Below are 27,174 nucleotides of genomic sequence, written 5' to 3'. Positions count from 1 at the left end.
GCTCATGGTCATCCTGCTGTCCTTTCCCCTACGCTACTCTCTAACAGCTGGTTTAACCCCAGCTGGCAGCTCAGCCCCACACAGCTGCTCGCTCACTCCCCCTCTGTGGGATGAGGAGAGAACTGGAAGGGTAAAAGTGTGAAAAATTGTGGGTTCAGATAAAAACAGTTTAATAGGTAAAGAAAAGCTACACGCACAAGCAAAGCAGAATAAGGAATTCATTCACCACTTCCCATCGGCAGGCGGGTGTTCAGCCATCTCCAGGAACGCAGGGCTCCATCACGCGTAACAGTGACTGGGCAAGACAAGCACCCCAACTCCGAACATCCCCCTTTCCTGCTTCTTCCCCGAGCTTTATATGCTCAGCCTGACGTCATACATGGAATATCCCTTTGGTCAGTTGGGGTCAGCTGTCCCAGCTGTGTCCCCTCCCAACTCCTTGTGACCTCAGCCTCCTCGCTGGCAGGGCAGTATGAGGAAGCCTTGAGTCTGTGTAAGCACAGTTTGGCAATAATGAAAACATCTCTGTATTATCAACACTGTTTCCAGCAAAATCCAAAACACAGCCCCACACTAGCTACTGTGAAGAAAGTTAACTCTATCCCAGCCAAAACCAGCACACTGTCCTTACTGTGTGTTACTATAAAAACTGTAATGTTCAGTGTTTAATACCTTTCTTAGATAATACATGCAAACTATGAACTCCAGTATAAATATTGAGAAGGAAAGTGATGGGAGCGTAACTGACTTGAAAATCACTATCCTCATTTTCATTTTAATGAATATTCTCATGTACTTCATACTTCTATTAATATTTGTGTTAAAGTTGTGTAACTTTACACAGAAAAATACATAACAGGCTATTTATTTCTAATTCCTGAAAGCAAACACATTTACTTTTTATGTCACCACCAGTATTGATTTTTGCTTGAATCATAACATCTTTATAATATTTAAAAGTGAAACTTCTAGCTTATGTTTGTTTTCTTTGCTGTAAATAAATGTGTCTTTCTGTTAGAAGTACAAGATAAAAATGAGAGTGACATGGCCATTTAACAGGTTGCTGTCTGGCCTGAAGTGCTTATCAAGGCTTTCTCTGTAATCAGTGGAGAATGATCTCCAAAGCACTACTCATACCATCTATTTTAGGCTGCGGTTTCATATTCCCATTCATATAAATAATATCATCACCAAAAGCAGCAGCCCTGCCCTGATGGCTTTTCCAGCCATTGTGCTGTTCCCTAGCTGGTAATTAGGTGAACATTTGTGTGACAGTGTGATGATTTTGAAACTCAGCCAAACTAAAACTAATCTGAAAAAAAAAAAAATTTCGAAGGTTTCGTTACTTTTAACCCAGATAAGAGTAGAAATTAAATCAGATAGAAGGCTCTAAAAAGCCTGAATCGTAAAATCACTCAAATGTGTATTTTTTAAGCATGTTTTGAATTGAGATGCTCAATATAAGCCGACTAAATATTTCATTTACAAGGTATTAGCTAGGATGTTATATTCTGAGTCATATATTACGTGTTTGTCTCTTCAGTACATCCACAGAAGAGTGCTGGATGGAACAGTGGCTCTGCATATACACAAGCAATTGTACATGTGCATGCAGTGCCCCTGAACAATCAGTGCTCCTGTTTGCCAGTAGTGCTCAGCGCACGTACCAGCAGTATCGCATACAACTTTTTAGGTTGGAAAAATGAGAGTAGAGCCCTTTTTTACATAAGTTCCTACTTAAGAAGGTGGAAGTAGTTCTGAAAGGGAGATTTTTGTAGATAAGGATTGAATAGCTTGGCACCCTAATTACTGGCTTTTCGTGGCCATATTGATGGGTTACACAATCTTAAGTGTTATAGTGAAGTTGTATGAATGAGAATTTAAATCACTGAAACAAGGAATTACCTGAGTTAAAATGACCATGTTTGTGACAGAAGTGACCCAGGTGATTAATGTTACAAGAAGCTGCACGGTGCCCGGGATATCTAAAGCATGTGCAAACAAGATTACTCCTTAACTTTATTTTAGCAGCAGCAGCAGAAGCATCAAGCAGATCTGAGTTTCATTGAACTGCTGATCTCAGTGTTTCATTATCAAGTTTATGCCTTCTTTCTGTTTTATAAAAACACTGCACAAAATTAGATTCTGTATTTGTGCAAATTCTGTATTTCTAGACTGTGAAGGAGCGATGAGACAGATTTTAAAAACATTTCCTACTTAGCTAGTATATTTGTCTTCAAAATGGATGTTGCAGATGCTGATGTCAGAGGGAAAAGAAAATTCATCATTTCTTTGTAATTCAGTTTCTCTGTGTCCCCCACTTGAATTTTGGACTACATGAAACGTAGATCATATAATCAGTGTTTTATTGCACAGGCAACAGCTCTGTCAATGCCTGCATGGTCTATGCAGTGTGCTGTTGGTATGAGCAGTGCAGTAGAAATCAAATTCATATATTGAATATGAATTCTGTTCATATACATGCATCTCTCTGTGAAGTGTTAAGTACAGCGGAAGAATGTTGTCTTTATCTTAGTGAATTTAATCCATAATCGAAACTGCAGAAACTGTAAACATATCAAAAAGTATCTCAGAAAACAAGTGTGCTGCTACATCCCCACTGTAAACAGTTTTGCTTTCTGTGTGTGTGTTGTCTTCAGCTCTCAGACTAGCTCTCAGTTTCTGGCAAGCAGGGAATATGTATTTCAAATATATTGTTTTGAAATACAAATACCCATAATGTTTAGCCCGAGTTCTGTGGAAGTTGGTTTGTACCACAGTGCCACATCTGATGGGAGCAGGCAGCCTATGATTCAGAGTCAAAACCTTGAGATACAACTGTGAGCACAAATCTTCACTTGGCTTTCCACAAGGATAGCTAGTGGATTGCTGAGATTTGAGCCTGGGTATTTTAAGTTCTTATGCCATATAGCTGTATTTGTTAAAAAAAAAAAAAAAAATCAGAGTCATCTCTTCCATTTTTACTTTCAGTACACCCGATTCTTTGCAAATTAAAAAAAAAGTCTTAAAAGAGGTGTGTGGGCCTTCTATTAAACTGCTGTCATACCCTGAATCTAAAGCAAAAGGCATCATTTCTCACCAGAGGTAGGAACACAATATAAAACTCAGAACAGATTTTTGGCTGCTTTCCTTCCATTTTATGTAGTATTCCTTAAGATCTGTCCCTGAATCTAGGACATTTTTATATACCTGTAGATAACTTGTAAAATTAATGGCAGTCTTTCAGTTGAGTTTAATGGAATCTGCTGTATTTTATCAGATTTCAGTTGTGAGATGGGCTGTGCATACCAGGAAATCTTAAGACCTCTGTTTCCCCCTGGATGAGTTGCTGAGCAGATAGTCTGCTGCTGCCAGCAGACTGCTACTTCCCTTCGTATTGTGGGGGGCGGAGGCACCCAGTATAGACAGAGATAATTGATCAGACCAAGATTACAGTGTTTGCCACTAAAATTAGCACCTACCTACACTTGTCAGACTGTTGTATTTTATATAAGGCAGCTATTTCCCATATGTATTTTACTTTAGTCTTTTACAGAGATGCTTGCTGTAGCATTTTTTCAGTATTTTCCTTTTGATGAGTTCAGGTGGCTGAAAATGCAGTTCTTCGTAAGTCTAGAAAAACTGAGATTTTGATTTTTTTTAAATACCTGTGTCAACTTTCCACCTTAAGTAACCTTCTTTCTTTCTGGGCCAGCTTTGTTTTTCAGGCCACAACACAGCTGCGCCCATGTAAACCGTTTGCTGCGTCTCAGTAGACCACAGTTACCTTCAGGAGGACTCTTTGGGAGCAGTTAGCCATTTACGTGCATCATTTTGTGGCCATAGATATTAAGCTCTTTGGGACAGGGTTTGGCTGCGTGTTGTGTCTTGCACAGCACCAAGCAGGAGTTGTGAGCTGTGTGACAGCTGTAGGGGAAAAGTTCACCATCTGATCCCCCTGCGGTGCCAGCTACTTTTGTATCTGTTTTGCTCCCATGGTGATCGCAGCTTTAGAGTCTGCTTCCTCCACACCCCTTAGATCAAAACAGACCTTTTTCTTGAGTTTTAAGGTGTGTTACGAAGCACATGTGTTAGATGTAGGTTTTAAACAGAAAGACATGCTGAACGCTGGCTAGTTTGAGAAATATTTTGAAGTTTTAGGTGTGAATTGCTCATATGCTGACAGACTTTGGGGCTTCTATGGTGTCTGCTGTATATTGGGCAGGCAAGAGTTTAGAGGTGGATTAGGGTACTCCTGTGGTCCCATTTTGCTTAGCAAAGGGAGGTGGCAAGATCCAGTTGTGACTTAGTAGTGACACGAGTTACAGGAGCTTCTGCAGTTTGTTGCTGTGAAGGAGCAAGACTCTGCAAGGGCACATACCAGGATTCCCTGCACATCATTCCTCCCTTATTATTGCAGTGTGGCTCAGGTGAGGTGCACATCAGATGACTGTGTGGCTCCTGGATGCCATGAAGCCTGTGAGAACTACTTGAGTCCTCACCTCCAGCTATGCTGACCTCTTGTGCTGTCCCTGTGGTGTCTGAGGTGGTCAAGGTTTTAGGGCAGATAACAAGAATAAGTTATATAAACAGAAGAATGTGATGATATTTTATTGTTGCTGAATTTGAAAAGACCTGGCTGTTGTTCATCTGCAGTCCTGAATAGGTTTAAAATTGTTGTTTCACATTTTTCTGATTGGTATTTTGGGTACTAAATACACACATATACAATCTACAAATCCATTAATGATTATCCTCTATTGTTCACTGATTTTTTTCTTTTGCTGTCAGACAGGAGTGCACATATATTAGCTATCTGCATGTGTGCATTTACCTGATTCTGTTGACGGTATCTTGTTTCTGAAGGTCACCGCATTTACATATACATTTGGTGGTGTGACAATGATGAGGTTTAAGGGTGGTAATGAACAACCAATATGCTAAAGATTCTTATCTTTTGATTTCCAAGTGGTGTTGCAATAATTGAAAACATGCTTTAGTAGGCTTTTAGAAGTTGATTACAAAAACTTGTAATTTTGCTAGATTTGCTAGATTCTTCTCTGCTGATGTAAAGGAGGTTTATGCTGCCAGTTTATAAATGGAGACAATACTGACCTATAAATCCTGTACTATTGAGCAGCAGTTCAGTTGCTTCTGTATCTTGCAGACAGGCAACCTCATTTGGTGAGATTTGGAATTTAACATGCAGATTATCAGGCCAAACCTCCTCTTTTCATCAGACAGACCCTCATTTTATATAGTAGGGATTACTACAGTTAAATTGTATTTTGAAATGGTTGTTTCAGCCCCCTATCTGATTAGGGCTGGTTTGGTGATTTAGGGGATTTTACTTTGTCTCCAAGCCTTATTCTGACCCATCTGAAGTTGCTTTACTTCTCGTGGCCAGCTACATAATAGCAGTATAGGTATTGTATTACACTTCTCAATCTGTCAATATGGAGGACTGGGCAAGAGCATAACAAACCAGTATTGCTTCAACTCCCTGTCTCCAAGGTAAGGCTAATCAGCTTTTGTTGAAAACAGCAGTCGGGGGTTGCTTTATCTCTCTTACTTGTTTTTTAACTTCTTGGTGCCAGATGCTTCAGTGCATGCAGTGCCAGGAAAAGTCGTGCTCCCTGGATTAGTAGTGTCACTCTGCACACAGACATTTCAGTATTGTCTGATGTGGTAGTTAGGACTCTAAACATCCCGCTTTCTGTTTCTAGGCTGGAGTTTAACTTACGTTGTGTTTCCAGCATCCTTCACATGTTGAAACGGTTTTTCACATTTCATTATTAAAGAACTTTAACTATCTTTTCTGGTTCAAATCCTGTGCCTTAATCGCTTCTTAGTTTAGCTGCAATCCTTCTGGCTGAAAAGAAAGAAGATAGAATTTCATCCAGACCCTGCCAGGTTGTTTTATAGTCTTTGTGAATATCTAGCCACGTAGACTTCATAGGTTTTAATATAAGAAACATTTGGGGGGAGGGGGCATTTTTCTAACAGCAATACAGAAGTAAAACCACTCTCTACATGTGTGTGCTTTCCTATGAAAGCTGATAGTGTTTTATTTTAAAAGATGGAAAGCATAGCCCTTATGGATCTCTAGACTGTGCAGTCTGAACATTGACTAAACTATTCTTCAAAAAGCTGCTGGGGATTTATTACTCCTGATTTACAGCTGGAGAAAATGAGGAGATTGTTTAGTTGGTGGCAGTACTTTCACTCTGGTTGAGAACACAGATTGGATTTGAGAAATGGAAGGTTCTGAGCCTTGTGCTCCTTTTCACTAGTGCACACCCTGACATAGTTGAAATAGGCAGATTAAACCTCTTAGCTGATTAGAGTTGGTTTAAGGCTTTTTGGCTTGTATTATGTATCTGTTCTGTTCAGAGATGCGAGTGAGAAATAATCACAAAGCGTGTAGCTTACTTTCAAGAGTTTTGTTGGACTGTGTTTCTGCAACTATAGGTGATGCAATGCAAAATACATGGTTTCTTCAGCAGGATGCACTGAAGATTATGGCATTGGGTTAATACTTGATTTCTGTTCTCAGACCTATAGCACCCTACTGTGTAACTGTAGGGAAATCAATTCCTTGCTCAGTGCCTGATTTGCTCTATCAGTGAAATCAGAAGAATGCTAGTTAGTACCTATGTTACATATTTTGAGACCTGTTAAAAACTCGAAGAAATTGCAGAAGACAGGAATACTGTGGCTCTGACAGGGAGGTTGTTAGTACACAGTTAAAATGGAAATTTGCTGAAAATCCAATAAAGTTAGCAAATGTTGACAAAGATAATTTGCACTTTAAAAAGCTAGTTGTGTTTGCATAAATATGTGCATATGCGCACACACGCATGAAATACATGTAACATGAGAACATAAACAAGTGAGTTGTTTTCCCTGTTTCAGGCAGTTTTAAAGCTTCAGCGGTTTATGCCTCAGGGAACTAATGGTGTTCACTTGCACTCTGTTTGAAAGTGAAGTAATAGATTTGAGTCTCTGCCTCTTTAAGACCTCCTTGGAATTTGGAAAACTCATTTTCAGTGTTTAATATCACTTGAACAGGTTCTCATGTTGAATTTTGGTTTCTACAGAAGCAGAGAGGGCTCAGGTTGGGCACATGAGCATCTGCCCAGTGGGATACAGGACTGAATTAATGTGCCTGTCTTCTGAGTCATTGTTTGGCCCTCGATCCCTTTTGCTAGCCACCATAAATTCATATATATTAGCTTGAATCACAGAGTTGCACAAAATTTTGTTCTTTTGCTATTAATTTCATTTATTATTACTTACTTTTTATGCAGTGGTAGCATGCACAAACCAACCAGACTTGGACCATGTTGTGGTAGACTTTGTAAAATGTAGTAAATGACAGCATCTGCCTATAAGAGTTTTTACCCTAAAAAACCCCCAAGATCCTGCAAACATGCTGTATTTATGTAAATGCCTCTGATACCAGACAGAAATTTATAAATGTCCTGTGTTGCTCTGATTATTGTATAATTTACTACACAAAGATGTATTTCTACTCAATCAGAAATTTACTATATGATTGCATGCTTTTAGTTTCCTTTAGAGCAAAACAAAAAGATTAGATTAGTGTAAACCAGTTCCAGCAAAAGCTTGAGAGAGAATGCAGGATTGGAAAAGACCTTTATGCATCCAAACCAATAAGAAGTTTGAAAGGCTTATGTCTTCAAAGAGAAGGGTTGATTGGAGGGTTGACCGCTAGAGTGGTCTTCATCCCTTATTGTAAGTTTATGCCTTCTAAGGCATTAAAAGTTCCTGTCAGCCATGTTATTAAAAAAAAAAAAAAAATCTGAACTGATGTAACTCTCATGCAATGCTACTGCTTTAAAATAACTGTTCCTCAAGTGTGCTCCTGATAATAATTACATTTTTTGTGAAGATTGTAGTCATGACAGTCACAAAAGAATCATGGTTGCTGGAATTCATTATGAAGCATGAAATAGTGGATACTATAGCTGACAGCTTTGTCTTAAAGCAGGCAAATTACAGATTTCTCTCCTAGGAGACAGGTAAAGACAGAATACCTGGAGAAAGCAAAAGGGAGAGAAATTCAGTTAGCCCTGCAACAGTGAGAGCTGTAACTAGAAAAATATGTCCACATAACAATTGGTTCCAAGTCAATTCACTTATCTGCTGATTGCATGTGATTGAAGCTCTCTTCACTTCTCCATGTGCAGTGACTCATAGATATGTGCTTGGAATTCTGCTAAAAAAACCATGAAGTGTAATGATCTTAGAACAGGGAGGTTGTCTTTATTTGAGGAAAGATCATTTTGTGTTGTTTACTCCAAGTTAGTATTTGGTGTTGGTCTAGAAGTAAATTATACTGGGTAAAGGTCAACATTACACAACTGAATCTCATGTATATACGCGGTTCAGGCTATATATGTTTTGTTTTCACCAGTGCAGTTCATCATAGTGTGATCATTGTGGTTATGTCAAGAAAAGGAGAAAAACCACTTAGTAATGCAACTCTAGCTCTTGGGTTTTCATATGTGATGCATAAATTTCACATTTTTTGTGAATGTGTTGCACTCATGACCATCACATAGATTCATTGGTACATCTCCAGACTCTCTCTATAGTATGTATGCTATAGGAAGTATTACAGAAATGCAAGTTTCAATTAATTTAAAAAGCCTCTTTAGGGGCACAAATGGACGTGGAAGTTTAGCAGAGACAAGCCCAAGAAGTGTGCATGTTAGTTTTGGGGTGTGAAAATTTTTTTTGGTGGAAGATTACTGTGCTACTACTCATCTAAGTGTGTACATGATAACTTCAAGATGAAGAAAAGATGATTTGGAGTAAAGGGGGAATAAAGGGGGAAATTGTATAAATTTTGAGGGTTTGAAAACAACCCAAAACTTAGACTGTATATTATTTTAAATAATTTGAAAAAGAGTATTTTTTTGCTGACACATTTTATAATTTAACACTAACACTTAAAGACTTTTGTGCTTTGTGTGCAGGTATATGTCTCGAGTCCATGGTATGCATCCAAAAGAAACAACACGTCAGCTGAGTTTAGCAGTCAAGGATGGTCTTATTGTTGAAACCCTGACGGTGGGGTGTAAAGGGTCAAAAGCTGGTATTGAACAAGAAGGATATTGGTTGCCAGGAGATGAGATTGTGAGTATAAAGTCTTTGAGAAAATAAATCACTATTTCTGCTATCTTAGCATGAAACTTGTTTTAATTTCTGTTTAAAGTTATTTATAGATGCTGTGTTGGTGCTTGTGAACAGGGAAGTAATGTACTCTTAAACTTTTTTAACCTTTTCTATTCCATACAAGCTCTTTCTGTTCAAATTCTGAGTTTTCTCCTACGAAACACTGGCAAAGTCCTTTGCTCAGTCATTCCTCACTTTTATGTAGTATTCTCTTCTACAGCTGTACAGAAAGACAGTAAATATTATTGGTATTACTTGAAATCCTCAGACATTCTCAAATCCCAAGACGGTGTCTTTTTTTTAAAAAAAAAAGAAGACAAGAATTTTTTATTAGTCTTGCTTTAATCTGAATCTGAGGAAGGAAGAACTCCTTCCTTTCAAAAGTGCAACAAGAAGTTGTACGTATATATATAAACACACATGAAAAGATGTGTTTTACAGATATTTGTGAGTACCAGGGCATTCAGTTAGAAAGAATTTTCTTACCAAATTCGTTACAGGCATCTAGACATTATTCAATTGGATATGCAAAATAAATATTTAAATCAAGTTAAACAGGCTGAAAGTTATGTGAAGGGAAAAAAAGCATCTCTTCTCTATCCCTACGAGACTGAGATGGAATGGACTCACAAAGTTAACTGAGAATAGTCCCATAGACTAGGAAAAAGCTTGCGCAGTTACTTTGCCTTGTTCAGAAGCGCGGTCTCTGTATTTAGAAGACCACGTTTTCATAATTAAAAAAAAGAGCTTGGCAAAGCTTTAAAATACTTGAACTAGGAACAGTTGCTATGGAGTATAAATGGCATTAAATACTGCTAAAATTGACAGCATTGTCTCAGATATAAATAATAATTTAAATATTGAGGAAAATCAGAAAAAACTCTGCAGGAAAATTAATTCTAAAAACCACCAAATGCTCAGTAAGATCCTGAAAGTGAAACAACAGATTATTTTTTGTTTTAAAGTGAGAGAAATAGAAAGCGGAAACAAGCAGTATCCATAACAGAAAACATTACAGTTAAAATTATCCCAGTTACACTACCTTGAAGTATTGAAATATGTATTTAACGTACATTATGTCACTGTTAAGATTCTCATTCTAATTTCATTAGAAGCCCTCCAGGGAGATTTTAAAGGGTGTGTAGCTCTGTTTTTACTGTTCTTCCTGGGACTAAACATTTCAAAATTCCAGCTTAGCTCTTTTAGGTATTTCTTATGTCAGTTTTATCTGTTTAGAGGTGATGTTGACTGTGTAGACTCAACATGACATGAAGTCTGAGACCTGTAGTTATCTCAAGTATTCGGTATGTTTGTTTCCTCTATTGATAAGAGAAAAAAAAAAAAGGAATAAAAATGCCTCACAATAGCCATTTCTTAAATGATCGTTCAAAAATTGTTCCTGCTACTTATTAGCAACATTTGTCTAACACAACTTGTAAGATAATGGGCATGTAAATTCCCAGTGAGTCATTAGAATAACATAATTATTTTATCTTGGAATAAGAAGAGTTGTCTTTGACTTGACTGAAGACGCTGCTTAAGGCACTTTATGAATAGCCCTTTGGTTAGAAGTATTGCCTGTATTTTCAGCATGACTGCTAATCACTGATGCATTGTGCTGTGTCCATATGCCTGCTGGCCATCTCAGTGGTTCAGAATACCAGTGCGCACTTGTCTTAAGAGTTTTATGCAAAAATAGGAACAGTTTCTGATCCAGGCCATGTTTCAATGGGACCCAACCTCCAACTTCTTGATCCTAATACTGAATCAAAATGCTACAGACAGATAAAGCAAACACAGTGACTTGTTATAAAGTCATTCTCTTTGTTCTTTTATTCAAAAAAATTTAATGAGTAATAAAGTGTCGTTGTCATCACTCGACATCAGATCTAGTATTTTCCCTTCTCCAACAATTGGTGCAAAACCATGAAGTTTGGTATGTTCTCTACATTGGACACTGGGTAGTTTTACAAATGCTTTCTCTGCACTTGATCAAGATGCAGTTTGTAGTTCGTTGTAATTCAGTACTACTCAGATCTTGTACTAATGACTGTTGAACCATGAGCTCAAGTTACATTTCAGTGAGGACAAACACACAGAAGTCTGTTCAGAGATCCACTTGTAGGAGATAGAACTCTATGAAATAAGGCTATTAATGTTGCAACTTTGCACTTGCAAGACTTGGCCCTTGACGCAATTGTCAAACTCAGTTTGACTGGTACTACAGTAACTCGGAATGCTCATAATGTGAAAGAGAAAGGCTTGAGAACTGATCCACTACGTATTGACATCAATACAAGAATACTCTTGGATTTTTGCTTGTTTTCTGGCACCACAGTGGAAGTCAGTACGGACCAGCTGTTTCAAGGAGTTAGCAAAGGGACACATTCCTGTCGTCCCTCCCCCCATTTTTTATTTGAGTATTTGCTTGACGTTTCTTTACATTTTTGAAGTTTTGGATCTAAATCTTAGCATTTCAAATCTGTATTCAAGAAAACAAATTACTAGCCTGGCCAGCAGAACTGCTGAGCACCTATATCTGTTACTCATACAGGTGCCTGACTGGAGGCTGTCACAAGGCCTGAAAGTACTGGGTTTAATTGTGACTGTCAAATGATTGCTAAATTGTAGCAATAATTCAAAGTATACAGATTATGAAAACACAGCTCTAATTGGAAAAGATTTGTTAGATAATCTGTGGTGCTTACTTATGCGTTTCCAAACATTTGCCCTATCCAATAGGTTGACATAATGATAGATCTATACAGTAAGGACGTGCTCTCTGATAGCATTAGTCTTAGCCTTCAGAGGAATATGTTAAAAAACCGCTACTTTGCTATCATTGCTCTATCAGTATGTTGAAGCTGTGTATGAGGTATCATACAAAAGAACAAGCTGAGGTGCGAAGACGAAACAGTTTGAGGGCATCAGGAGGCCCTTCCAAAAGGGACAACACATATGAAAATGAATATTCTGAAAAACTGGGGGAAAGAATGATCAGATTTAAAAGAGTATAAAATTGTTTTCTTTTTCTCTCAGATATATGTGGGAGAAATATTTTTATATAAGTTACTAAATTTAAAACATGGAATCAGTTGCCAAAGGTTCTGTATTCCAACTGATATTTAAGGGTTGTACCTGTACCTATACAAGAACTTTGCTGCATATATTGTAACTTTGGGGCTTGTGTAGGTATTCATTTTGTTTGCTCATTTGCCATCTATACAGGTGTTTTGCACATTTTCAAAATGTGTTCTCATCTTACAGGCTTTCTCATCTTGCAGATGATCAATGCATTTGACACAAAATAAGTGAGAGCAGAAATTATTTTTCATGTTATCCAGGATTTTAGTTAGGAATTCTGCATTTTCAGTTTGTCAATGCCATTATTATGCAATTTAACGAAATCTGTGCAGCTACTTGCCTTGCAAGGGAAATGTCAGTCCTGAAATCTGGTAGTGGAAGTTTTTATTTCTAAAAGCTTTATTTCTATTTCTGTTTCTCACAGAACTTGTGGAATTTGAAGGTGTTATTTATTATCAACATAAAAGAAATTATGTTCTCGCTCTTCAGGTTTAGAAAAAAAATTGCAAATCAGTGTTGTTAACTATGTTTTCAATGCAGTCAATAAAATAGAAGGGAAATGTAGTACTTGAAGAAAAGAATCATGAATCTCCTTACCTATTCATTTCTATTTTCAGTTATGCCATGATTTTTATGTACTTTTATCTGTGTAAAATAGTGCTCAGTTTAATCCCAGTGAAAGAAATCAAATTAAAGCACCAATGTTATGTAGCTTTATGGGGGGGTTAGATACCGTTCTTAGATTTAGTTTGTCTTACTCATTTACATATTTTGTGATTTTTCTACAGTGTGCACGGAGCTGTTTTGAGCATTAAATGTGCTAATTCTTCTCACCATGATTAAAGTCATAAAACTGCACTGACCCAGAGAGAGGCATTATGAATCTATAGCTTCAGTTTACATGTGTTCATAGAGCCAAACAATACTGTGCTCTTCTAAAATGGAGATGTGTTAGTAACAGGGGTTCATTGTTTGCATCTGAAAGCAATGTATCTCATAGCACTGCTGAGGTTTAAAGTTGGTTCTCAGTGGCCGAATTCTCTAATGAGATGTGATGAATGAGGCTTCACAGTTAAGGCACTTTGAGCTATTTTTTTCACTGACAAAATACAAACAAGGTGATTATGTTTTCAAGAAGTTGCTCTTTACAGAGTTCTATTTTCTGATCATTTAACTGATTGTTTGTAGAAAGAGCCAGCAACTCTTCTGGCTAGTTAAGTCTGACTTTGGGATTTAGTTACAGTCATTTTCCTGGGCATTTGGTCCTCTCCGTATCTAAATTATTGCGTCTCCAATTCTTCCCTCTAAAGATCTTTTAGTGTAGTGGAGAGCATGCTATTTAGAGGGCAGGCAGTTTGCTTGCTTTCCTGTTTTCAGAAAACATTAGAAGTAGAATGTGCTTTTTCCTAACACACCCATGTATTCATAACTTGCTAACTCATTACTGGGGATTTTCTGATGTTTTGTATCTAGAAAGTACTGGTGCTTGCTCAAAGTGACTCCAGATACTTTCAAGTCTCAAGGCTGCCTAAATAATCCATCTCTTCACTCTGTCTGCTTTCCCATCATTTTAGCCTTTGTTGAAACCCACTGCCAGCACTGTGAGTTTTGAAGGTGATTTTGTTAACCCTAGTGACCTTAGGCACACACCCAGTGATAACTGTGATTTAACGTATTACAGGTTCAATTTTGCTAGGATCAAGCTATGAGAAAGGAGTATTTTGGCTGTTATGTTTGTGTTATTCTAAATTGCTTTAGATGGAGCGAAGTCCGGGTTCCTTACTTGCCATGCTTAATTGCTTTTGTAATGATTGATTTTTCCATGCTAGGGCAGTATTGGTAGCCAGAAGCTGTTTTTTGAACTGGCTATGTCATCTTGAGTCTCCATAAATAGGAAGATAATTGTAAAAAAATTTAAAAAAATGGCCACCGTGAGGGTTTGAATCTTTACTGTGCTTAAAATAGACCTTAAATTAAAAACAAAACAAAAAACAACCAAAACAAAACCTCAAACCAAAACCAACCTACATAGCTACCAGTTATTGCTAGCAAGCTAGGGGCTTCTAACTAACTTGGTTGAGGAATGGTTTTAACATGCATCCCATTCATTTCAGTTAGGAGCAGAAGGATAATATGAAACAGCAATAGTGACAGCCAGTGCCTTCATCATGAAAGCTCTTACAACCAGAGAGCACAAAGAGGAAGAACATGTCACACTAAATGAAGAAAAATTTCCTTCAGTGTTTAAAAAATTCTCCATTTGTCTTATCCGTCCATATTGCCTTTAGTCTGAAGTCCTGTGTAAATTCACTGATCCAAAGCCAAACACAGCCCAAACGATCATAGTTACTGTTTCTCACATGTTGCAACAAATTGAGGATTTTCCAAGCTGGAACATTCCAGGTAGATTCCTAATTATTGTGAAAGTGCCAGTGTTCTTTACATTTGGTGGTTCACTGATGCAAAGAGTTAATAAATGATCCTGTGGGAGGAAAAAGTTCAAACTGGCTTCCATCCCTTATTCCATGCCTCGGGGATAGTATGAGGAGGCTTTGAGGGTCTGGCCACATAACAGTCTGGACACATGAGAACACTCAAGGGAAATGAGCTTCTGGAACTCATTGAATCTTTCTTTTCTGTCTATCTTTCCTTCCTCTAAGGTCTTATCATTCGGAGCTTATTTCACCAAGAGACTGCCACTGTGTCAATCCACTGTGTGCTAAAAGCAATGGTTTTTCTTGGAAATTATTATCACAGAGTGCACTAGTGTAAAATTCTTTTCATTAATGAACCAAAGATTAGTGTCCACTCATGTAGTATCCTGCTGTGGATTTGTGAAAGTTCAGAAAAGCAATTATTTTCAAATTGCCAAATCAAAGCATAGACACAGAATTCTGAAATCCCACCTCATGGATGAGAAGTTCTTGCTGTATTAAAGCCAAGACCCTCCTTTGTCTTCACATGAAGGCTATTAGCATGCAGCTCATGAGAATGGCCTCACTGCTGTTCCAGTGGCTCTTCCTGTCTCCAGATCGGTTAAGAATCATGAACAATTTTCTATTTTCCTTTTCCAATCTTGTTTTTCTCTTCCCGTCTGTTCAGGAGTATTTCTTCTCTCTCCTCTGTTCGTCCTTGTTTTTCATCCCCTAGAAAAGGAGCTCAGGATATTTGGAGGATCTTCATATTACCGAAGATGACACTAGTAGAGTCCATCTTATTGCATACCTAAGAGAGATGATGATTCTTTTAGACTGGTAAAACAATCTCATCAGTATCTTCACTTACCTCTCCCAGCTTTGCCAACTTAACTTTTAAAAATTCGGTCAATGTAATGCTGTAGTTTTCTTCGAGGTGTCAATGTAATGCTGTATTTTACTTCGAGGTTTTCACTCGCTGTTCTGGAGTTGAGATACTGATGATGTTGTTCACAGATTTAACAACATGTTTTTTCTGATTGAAAGGGTGTTTTGAAGAATGATAATTTACTTACAGGTTTGAAGTAAACCAGTCAAACTAGTCTGTATAAAGCTTCCATCACGGGGGCTTAAATTGTGCTAATGGACTAGATGACATAGATCAGTTCATCTTCAGTTTGTTCTGAAAATACACATTTTGGGTTTTTTCCACCTCTTTTGTGCCAGCCCTGACCTAGTAGTGATGTTTTCAACTTTATGGGTTCAAAATGCTCTGCACCTCTGGCAACTGTTTTGAATCATTTATTATGTCATGCTGGTCACTGAATGAAACTTCATTGAAGCTGATGGGCTTATTAATATTCATGCTTCATTCACAATAAATGCAGCCCTCATGCTGTTATATCCTGACAGCTCAAACAGTACCAGCCACACCTACAGCACAGGGGACATGGACAAGAAGTTGAAGATATAAGCTAAGTGTGCAGGAGGTTCTGCTGTTGGTTCAGATAAAATGTTTCTGTGTGTGCAGAAACATCAACCTAGAAAAACACTACAAAATTCGTTGGAGAAGGTCAGAAAAGCAGTGAAAACATATTTTAAGAAAGAAAAGGGGAGGAAGACACCTTTTGTGCACAGTTCTTCGTGGAAGGAGACTTGGAACTGCAAGCAAAGAGATGGTTTCTTTCTGGTCTGGATTCATCCTGTTTCTAGGGGAATAAAACCTTTACATACATAATGTGAAAATAAAAGGCATTGCACCTAATAAATACTTCACTCGGTCACTGATTTATCTCCCTAATGAAAATAGGCTACAAACCTCCTCTTGGCTCAACCTAAGTAAAAAACAGTGACATTAATAGCAGAAGCGAATCCAGTTTCTGAGATAAGCTGAAAGTTTCTATTAACCTTGAACTCACTTGGAACATGAAGAAAGAAAAAAATATTTTCGTTTGAAACTGTTTTCTATTCCTGATATCCTGGAGGAGAATACTTGTTTTGTCTCACCTCAAATAATGTACACTACCGCTACCCAAACGTGATCTTCTTGGAAGGGAAACTGAGATTTATTCATCACTTCAGGATCACAGCTTATAGGCTGAGAAGATAAGCGTGACAGGGGTTTTAGCAGTCATTTTGGCTGCTGGCATGCTACTACACTTCTTGAAAAAAACCTTCACTTCTTCTTTAGATTTGGGAGCTAGGGAATGGCTTTTTACTTTGGAGCCTATCACCCTGAATTGTCCAGAACATAACTACAAGGTAGGAGAGGGAATAAAAATCTACCTGTCTTGGCAGGAATCCAGAGAAGACTTCAGTGGTTTCTGCCAGAAATGGAAGACTTCTAAGACAGACTGGCAACAAATTAATTAGACAAACTTAGGCTTGCAGATTAAACTCAGTGAAAGAAAGCCAAAAGTGTTCTGGGAGGCTGTGGAATTCACTGCAGAACCTGAGTCTTCTTGCATCAGTGCATCAGAAGAGGAAGCAGTTATCAGTGAAGAAAATGGAAATGGATTATCGCAAGCCTATAAATATGTCTGTGTTTAATATGCACTACGGAGAAAGAGATTTTGGTCTGTCTCCTGACTGATGGTTTTGTGTTGGTTCTGTTTAGAATAAAACTTATTTCTAAAATGAGATAAAAATAATGTAAAAAACCCCCTAGTTAATTGCTGAGATTATGAAATCTTGGCTATAATAAATAAATAAAAAAATGAAAATGCATGAAATTAAGCAAGATGCCTAGGTAGTTGTGAGGACATATGAACTCATAATTGTTTTGGATTTCTTTGTGATACAATATGAGTAATGAATACCTACAAAGTGTCCTACTTTGTCAGTTTATGGAAATGAAACTTTCTTTTTATGAAAAGAGTCAGTTTATGGAAATCCATTTTAAAGATGAAGCCCAGATCATCAAAGGAAAGGATCTATAAAGGCAACTGATTTGCGATGGACAGATTATCCTGTCTGTAAAAGTGCGCATCATTGTAGCTACCTGCTGTGGTAGTTTTCTAGAAAAGGAAGGAGAAGATAAAGTGAAACAATTTTCATAGAGGGATTGTAGCTGCTGAAGTCTTTTTGGCTTTGAAGCAGAGATGGATGCTTGTTTATTTGCTGAGCACTTCTGATGAGCAAAAGCAGTAGATGCAAAACAGAAGGCAATGTATCTAGTAAATACATATATATAAGGAAACTACGGGGGAGAAAATAACCTTATTTTGATGCTGAATTTACTGTAATGCATTACTCTAACATTAAACCTAAACCACGGGATGATCTAAGAACCTTTACCATTGTAAAGCAATCATCCTGATCAAGTATGGTTCCTGCAAAGCAAAGATAAAAGGCAAATACTTTATTAAATGGCTAGCTCACCATTTACCTGCTGCAAAGATGGAGTAAGTCCTCTGAGCCACTGAGGAATTAGTCATGCCTTCCTCAGTTTGGAGCCTAACCTATCGTTCTGATGAAAAGATTAAAGCAGATTCAGTGGGCTACTGAAAGCAAGTTTACAGGAGGATTCATGCTCGCTGAGGAATAGATGGATCCAGGGATGTTGTGGCATGAAGAGAAGGCTGACCTAGAAGGCAGGAGGAGGACTGCCCTCAGAGCAGGCTAGGACCTCTGGTGAAAAACATACACAATGTCTCCACTGCATTTGAAAAAAATACTGGGAATGGTGTTCCATGATGCATTATGTTTGTTCAACCCACGTAGTATTTGGTGCATGCTAGTGTCTGAGTGAAAACCAGTACATCTCCCAGAGATCCATGATAAGCTGAAGATTTCTTACTGGCTACTGTACCAAATGAGATACAGCCTGTATAAAAAAAAGGCCAGTGAGCACGTACAAGGTGCACATGCTTGTCTTTCTGTGAAAAATAAAGGAGTAAGGCTCCAGCTCTACAGATAAACAACCACATTTTGTAAAACTCTTTTTATTACAGAGCAGTTACTTGGAAGTTTAACAATATTGCAAAAGCAGTGGATACATGGGCAAGGGGAAACATTTCAAAGCTGAGCATTGTTTAGCGTTTCCACTATTCTTAAGGGCTCTTACTACTGCTCTTGTCTGAGCCTGTTTCAGGCTTTTTTATGGGGCACAGATTCTGATATTTACACATTGAGAAAAGTATTGGTGAACAGGCAAATAATTTAAGTATGCGGTAGCTATTTACAGCAAACATGTAAGAAAGAAGCGTTTCCTTCAGGTTTTATACTGGAGGGCAGGAGTGCACATAGGTAGTGCATGCCCACAGTGGTTCATTATGTTAGTGAGTCATAAAGGCTGCAAAATGCACCGCAAAGTTTTAACAATTATCTATAGTAAAGCTTATGTTTAATTGAGAGAGATTTGGTGGGAACAGATGCTGCCTGAAAAAGACAGAAAGGGTCTGATTGATTAAGAATGGAGAATGTGTTTACAAAGAAATAGATGCTGCTTTGTTCAATGTGAATGGGGGCATAGCAGCATGCTCTGAGATGTCTTAAGGAGAGGACTTGGATACCAGAGAAGAGTGATGTTGTGGTCGATACACCCATACTAGAATGCAGTACCAGCACTTGTTGTTATAATAAAGGCTTTTAATTTACAGCTGAAAGTTTGAAATATAAAAGGTTAAGTACAGAAGATAGGAATTACTTCCCAACAGAGATCATGATAGATGCAGGTTGCAAAACCTAAAGCAAAATGGAAGATGTGAAAAAAGTAATGTGTAATTTTTGTGGGAGGCATTTCTTTCAATGTATCTGTCTACTTGGTATGGACTGATAGTCAACTTTGTTGGGTTCCAGTGATGAGTTACTGAAAGCCAACAAACTTAGCAGAATCCAGGATTTTAAGACCTTCTCTTGCAGCTGAAGGTGGGAAAATCGAAAGACCTATGATGTCAAAGCTGATGGAGGTGGGGAGAAGAGAAAGAAATGTTTATGGCTGTTCCCAAATCCTAAAATACCGGAATCCAGAACATTTGCCTCAGGAATGGTATCTTCAAATTGGACATGGCCTATATCATTAGATGTCAAAGAAATGAGAATCTGAGAAATGGTAGGAACTCATTCATTGAGATCCTTTTGTTTTCTAAACGATTATGAAATAGTCAGGAAAAGTTTACACTAAAGTTTTGGGTTGGTGCTTTGAAAACATCTTGAAATAGATGTAGCATGCAAATACTATTATTTTAAAATAGTTTATATTTTGTAAACTACTTCCTTCTGCTGGCATGGACCTTGTTGCTATTCTACATTCCACCACTGTGACAGACCAAAAGTGTTGTGATACAAAGTGGGTGAAGTCTACTAGGTATCTACTAATACTCTTCCTTTAGACTAAATGTGAAAAACTGTTATACGTTCTTTATCCACTAGACAGCTGGAGCTCTAGGGAGTGTTAAAGCCTAGGCACTACACAGGGCTGACCATGAGTTTGCGCACAGGTGGGTCTGAATGAAAACCCAGTGATCTGGAAGGAGCTGTGTGTGCATGAGTGTGGATTAGAGATATAGAGAAACACCGCAGCAGTGCATATATAAGCAGCAAAGAAACTCTGACGAAGCACTTCAAACAGAACACCTGGAAAAAAAAAGTTGAAAAAGTGCTATGGGACAAGTGCCACACAGGAAATGCTGGGGACCATGAGCTCCATGGAAAATACTTTCCTTCATTTCTGTCATATTGACTTTAGGACAACAGAACTGTATGTATACTATTCATAAATAAACATCATTGTGCCAAAGAGATAACTGACTTATAATTGTTTTTGACATCTATGTGACCCTTTTTTTTTTTTAGCTTACTGGTTGGGTCGAAAGGATATACATAATTTGGATGGTTTGGGAAATCTAGTTCAACAGCGTGAAAACAGCAAATCCCCATAAAGGGGAGTTTCATGAATAGAGTTTTGCCTTTTTTCCCCCTCCCTTTTCCTCTCTCCACCTGATAGTAGAGTGACTTAATACCGAGTATCTGGGCTACCATTAAGGGACTTGGAGAAAACAGATTAACAGGTAAGAACTGAGCTATGTTAATGGAATGTGCATTATAAAAAGGCAAAGTGGTCCTTTTAGACAACGTCTAAGAAAGGAGGTTATATTGTTTTCATGTGCTGTGCCTACATATAATTTATAGGAAGATAAAAGTGTACTAATTGTTTTTACATCTTTTTTTTTTTTTACAATAATTGTGGGCTTGCTAAGGTATGGAAGTGACCTAATAGTTACAATTGTGACCTCTAAGTTATTGTTAATTTTACTGTCAGTATATGCTTCACATCTCCTACTTAATGGTATGCTAATTGTACAGCAGGATGTCACGTTTTCCAACATAAAGATTCCCTATTTCAATTACAGCTAAGTAAATCTCCATTACTAATGAGTAAGCATTTCTTTTCCACGTACATTTGCATTATAATGGACATTTTCTTTATGCACTAAAATTATTCTTTCCTCGACAACAACTATATATTTTATTCTACAGTAAAGGCTACGACATGATGATTCATTCCTTTCTGTTGGGTTTATCTGTATTTAAATTGTCAAGTGTTCGGGATAGCCTGACATTTTCTTTCCCATGTTATTTTTCTGTACTTCCAGAATATAGTTATGTATTTGCTTTAAGATAACCTACTTAAGACAAATAACAAAAAGTAAGCTTACACGTTGGTCATAAATTAAGCCATATTTTTGAAATTGTTGCATTGTTTCATTCATGTTGCTGAGAATCTCAACTATTTATGTCAGTGCAAAGTGACCTTTCTGATGTAATGTTTGACTGATTTGAATATAAAGAACAAGTGACCACAAGTGACCCATATCACTGCAAGATCCCACTCTGCTTAACAGAGTGTAGCTCTTTGGCTATTAAATACAATCCCCCAAAGAGACATTTGCTACCCTGCTGATGCATATATCTACAAATGCATGGGGCAGCTGAGTAAAATGAAGGGGGAAGGCCTCCTGTTACATCTGAGCTATGCAGCGTTGCTGCCAAATCCGCTCCCTCTTGGGGGTTGTGGCCAGTCACTGGGTGCCGTTGAACTGCTGAACTTGGGCAGCCGGGTGCTGCCGGCGGAGGATTCCCTTCGTCTGCCAGCATGGTGACCCAAGAGACTTTCCCTGCCCTGCCTCAGAAAACAAGGATATTGGCAAATTGAGTCCCTGTGGCGGAGATCCTGCCTTCATTCCTCATGGCCTCAGGACAATGAATCACCTTTTATACACAAATAAGGACTGTGAGTTTTATCGATAAAGTGTTAGCTTTATTTGATAATATGCAGCAAAGAAGGCGTTGCTTTGATTTTGGTGGGGCCACTCCCTATGCAGCAAATTATGTTACAGGGATCCTCTTTAGATGCCCAAAAAAGGTTTCTGTATTAAAGAGAGTGCATTAATTAACAGTCATTAATATTCTTGATGATTTTTAAATGGCCAGGTGGTGGGTGTGAATATGGGGAAGAAGATGGGTGTTGGGTTCTTTTAATGATATAAGTACATGGGATATTATAAAGAAACAAGATGTGGTGAAAGCATTAGGTAGCATTCCAGAAATGCAGGAGGAAATGTATGCAGCCAGATGTTAGAAGTAACAGATTGATTTCCTGGTCACTGTGCATGAATTCTTTCTAGCCTTGTGTATATCCTGATAATCGGATGGCTTACAGTATAGATACAAAGTTTGTTTTGTTTTTATTTTGAAAGGCCTACGGTATGCAGCCTTTTTCCCAGACAGCAGCAAAAAACAAGGTGAACAATTTTTGCACTATGTGGTTTTGAATTCTGTCATATTTTCTATTACGTTTCTGTCTTCCATTAGGATAGCTTAGTTTACTATATTAACCACCACCATCATCCATATCACTTCCAATTCTCAGTTTAGTCTGCATTATGTATGTATGTAGTTTGATGATTTTTTCTCTCTCCTGGGGGCTGGAAGTGGTTACTCACATGCTACAGTTCAAGATGTTGTTACAATGGTTGCCCTTTAATCAGTCATTTTCGGAGTGGCTGATGACACCTGGTGGTGTATTTCCTAAATGCAGACTTAACCGGGTTTGCAGCTGGCGAGAGTTTTGACCTGTCCTACCCCGAGCACTGACAGTCAGAGTTTGAGCTATTTAAATGAATCTGATCTCCTGCATGAAAAAAAAAATATGTTGGGAGCACGTTCTCCTCCCATTCAAACTTCTGTAAACGAAGAGCAGCAATAACATTTCATTGCTGTTGCAGCAAAACTAATGCCTCTGACCTTGCTGTTGAAGTCAATAGTGTAGTTGTTCACAAGGGCTATGAACCTTTTTTTTTTCTTTATTAACTCTTCAAATATATTGCATAAATTAATGTTTTATATATTCTTATGCACTAAATATACTGCATTAAACTAAAAATCTTTTCTGTGAAAGACCTAGGTGATTATATTCAGAAATAATGATGTTTTCAAAACTTTACAGTGTGTATACTGGAGGAATCTTCTTCTGGTGTTTTATTTAACGTCATGGTTTCTGGCTTGAGTGTATGATTTTTCTTGCCAGCAAGTATATTTCCGTATGTTTATGAAATTCCACATCTCTTTGCCAGCATATTTCCTAACAATGGAATATCTGGGATATACCAATAAGTAACTAGTACGAGTAAAAATTAAGATTCCTGGAATCCTGATTCTGTGGTGAGATTCCTCAGTTGCCAGGACCTATTGGGTCTTAGTTTAATTTTTATCTGGATAGATCTTTAATCAAAACTGATTCTTTATCCTGCTTAATTGGCTTTTTACTGCTATCTGACTATTTTTTTCCATTTCATAAAGAAGATAAGTATTACAATTAATATGAAAGAAATATAAAGCAATACTTTGTCCTGCTTTTTCTTAGGCAAATCAAGTACATCAACAATGCAGTATCTTTAGTTGTTTCTAAAATATTGTAAAGAAAGGGCTCCCAAAGTGCACTGCCACTGGAAGGGAAAGGGGTAAGATTTGGTGAAATGAGAACATGTTCTTTATTGCCAAATATGGTGGTGTTATTACGCCATTCTGAGGCATACAGAATTTGCAAGTAAAGTTAAATGAGGAGAAACAACAGAAGAGTCAGTTTACACTGAACAACAAAGGAGGGCAACGTTCTGAGTTCAAAAATTAGTAGTTAAGGGATGTTTGGGTTTTTTTTTCCCCCTAAACTTCCTGCCCCTGCAATCCAGCTTTCACGATATATAAATGTCAGTGTAGGCGATCTGGGTTTTGTGCCTAAATCTCTTATATTCATGGGGGCTCAGTTCAGATGAATTGTGTACACAACACGGCTGCTCTTCAGCATAAGGGACTGGAAGTGCCACTTCTGTCTGGCGCTTCTTATGCTGCTCCGTTGGCGGAGACCTCTCACACAAGGACTTAAATGACCATAGTTCCCAGGCATGGGAAAATGAGAATCGGACAAATGCCAGTTCTGGCAGTTGATGGGAATTGCTAACTCCACATTTACAACATGATGTTAAAAATAGCTTGATCAGATTTTTATCAAGATAATTTATTGTAGAATAGGAGTAATTTTTTCAGAGATCTGAACCCATTGAAAAGTGACATTTGACATGAAAAGGCATTGGGAGTTTTATCTGAGATATGACAGCTATTTTGTCTTCTAAGTGTAGTAAAAAGTGTGGCATTTCAGATAACAAACAAACATTTTAAGGTGGCCACTGGCATTTCTGTCTGGTTTTAGTACTATAGATTCCTAGAGCAAAATTCTGCCTCCAAATTAAATGCATGCTGCTCTCATTTACTTCAGCAAAGCTTGTGCACATGTTTCAAAGGTCAGAATTTGGCCGTTGGGGCTGAATTTTCAAGGAAGAATGTATTAAAGACATCTGTGCATCAGCAGAATCATATCCTTTGTGTTCCGTAGAACAATTCAGGAATAAGCCTAGTGCTGTTGGGCACTGCAAGTGAAACGTTTTCTATTTTTTTAATTGCATTGGGATTGCTTAGCAGAAACATTTCTTGCAGTAATCGGTTAATGATTTAATTTATTTCTTGTAGCTCAACACTTTGATGATGAAAAGTTGTCAGTTTTAAGACTGGAAGGGACTGCCCTTCAGAAAATTACAGCTAAAAATATACTGTCACAATCAAAATGAGGGGAAGTAGTCCAAGGAAATAGGTATGGTCTGTAGAGGTGCACAAACTTTTGTTTGTAGTTTAATACAGAGAGGTCAACAAGTGTTTTACACAAAGGTAGAAAACAAACCCACTTTTCATTGTGGACAGAGCTCATATTTGCAATTGTTACTAATCAGACACTTGAAAAAACTAAAACTTGGCATTCATATTCTATTGGAGTTAGTGTGTATTAAATTGATGAAGATCTTTGAGCATGTAGGTTTTCCCCTGTTTTTTAAACATTATACACTTCTTAAAATGTTTATAATGTCTAATTGCTGCTGGATTTCAAGACATATCAATTTTGTTCTTAGTTCCTGCACATTTTGACAGAATGTCATACCAAAATATTTTGTATTTTTTGTAGGACTGGGAAACAGAAAATCATGACTGGTATTGTTTTGAATGCCATTTGCCTGGAGAGGTGTTGATATGTGACCTGTGTTTTCGTGTGTATCATTCCAAGTGTTTGTCTGATGAGTTCAGGCTTAGAGACAGCAGTAGTCACTGGCAGTGCCCAGTTTGCAGGGTGAGTACCTATGAGATTTCATGTGCTGATTAGAGGATTGATATTCATTAATAGATTCATTAAGGTGTCCACATGGTCTGGCCAGGTTAATGGATAAAGAAGATAAAGAACTGAATATTGAAACGATGGTACATACCTAGAGCATCTATACAGAGATACCAAAATATGGTGCATGTAGCAGATGGTCATTTTTGAAGACTGCAGCAAGTTTTACTTACGCATTTGAACACACACAGTATACTGTGTGGGAATGTGTGTACGTATGTATGCCACGTGTGAATGCAGTATATTGTGGAAATTTTCAACATGAGTAAACAAATTGCTGTATACAATGCTGCTGTTTTTACTTAACATTATTTTAACGAGTCAGAATGTAACGTTTTTGTATTTTGATGACTGCATTCTTAATATTTTATTGGAATAATATTTTACATTATAAAGACGCAATCATGTTACTGCTGAGGGCACTATCAAAAAATATGGGATGAAATCCTGGTTCTCATTTCCTTCTGTGGATTCTGTTGGTGCAAAAACGCCAATCTGGATTTCACCCATAGCATCCATATCTATATTGCTTTTTTTTTTACAATTGCTGTTCTTATCAGTATGGTAAGGAGACAGCAAAGAGTGTTTTTCGTATACTTTCCAAGAATGAGCAGGTGTGTTGTCTACATGCCATTAGAAGACTAAACATTCTAGTCAGTGTGGTGCTTACTGGTACCTTGCATTGAATCAGCCAGATACTTCTCCTTACTGTTGCCAGCTCCACATCACCTCCCCCAATGGAGCACATTCCTAGGCTTCCTTACATGGAGGGAATAATGCATATGAATGTTTAAGTTAAAATTATTGCTATAGAAAGGCATAAAACTGCCAGTTGCGCTCTGCCTTGGATTGCTGGAGGGAGAGGAAATTCCCTTGCTAAAAGCTTAGCTCTAACTGTAGAGCAGCAGACTGACCTTCAGATGATCTGTGCTGCAAGGAATGTAAGGGTTCAGGCACTTCATAGTACGGAGAAGCAGTTTTTGAAAACACGTGGATTGTTTTGTTTCAAAACAGCACTTTCTGACTGCTGTTACCTTAGAACCAGTTGTAAAAAAACTGTTGCTGTTGCCTCAGATTGGGAGATCTCAGGGTTAGGGAAATAGCAAGAAAATTGAGCCTGCCTCAAGGAAGTGGAAAGGAATGAAAAAGTAGTGGCAGGGAAAAAACAGTTAAGAATAAGAACATGTAGTATATCATATTAAATTACTAGCATTTAATTTAGCTACTCAGTATTCCCTCTGTTAAAAACAAAGAATGACCATATATAGGTGAATTGCTTTCAAATTTTTAAATAAATCTCTTCAATAATTGTTGGTTCTTGTAGTAAGTATTGATAGTTCTTATAAGTAGTTAAAATTAGGTAAGCTAGGTCCAGTCTCCGCTCTAGTTTACCAATAATTTCAGATGACACCTGGTGAGAGCAGGGAATGTAAATGGTTTAAGCTGCCTTGGATATGAGGTGGCTTATAACATCTGTCTTGTAACATGGATGTTGTCAGAGTAGAAATGCTGAATCATTGCATGAAATAGGCACAGATACATAGGTTGGTCAGCTTTGAGAACAGTTTGGCTTTCATCCTGGAGCCTTGAAATCCTTTATGGCAATGATATTAAACGAAAGTTTACCTTGAAAAAAATCCTGTGAAACTCAGACCATGTGCGCTGTGTCTGTCTTTCTGCATATCGGTTCCCTTTTTGTTATACAAAGACTAAGAAGAGGTTTTGGGGGCTCTTAAATACTTCCTGCCCCAG

At 37.8% G+C, this 27,174-nt stretch overlaps 1 protein-coding gene across 1 annotated transcript in view; it reads left to right on the top strand.

Annotated features, from left to right (window-relative positions):
- Nucleotides 1–27,174, top strand: part of ZMYND11 (zinc finger MYND-type containing 11) — a 110,151-nt gene that overhangs the window by 55,862 nt on the left and 27,115 nt on the right. Inside the window, exons 3-5 of the mRNA XM_086467252.1 lie at nt 9,006–9,165; nt 22,403–22,447; nt 25,216–25,377. Of these exons, the coding sequence (XP_086323378.1) occupies nt 9,006–9,165; nt 22,403–22,447; nt 25,216–25,377 (367 nt within the window). The remainder of the gene's footprint in view (nt 1–9,005; nt 9,166–22,402; nt 22,448–25,215; nt 25,378–27,174) is intronic.

This window comes from Leptosomus discolor, chromosome 6 (genome assembly GCF_034619465.1).
Source record: "Leptosomus discolor isolate bLepDis1 chromosome 6, bLepDis1.hap2, whole genome shotgun sequence".
NCBI lineage: Eukaryota > Metazoa > Chordata > Aves > Leptosomiformes > Leptosomidae > Leptosomus > Leptosomus discolor.
The sequence above is the reverse complement of the archived record's forward strand: the minus strand, read 5'-3'. Positions and strand labels throughout refer to the sequence as shown.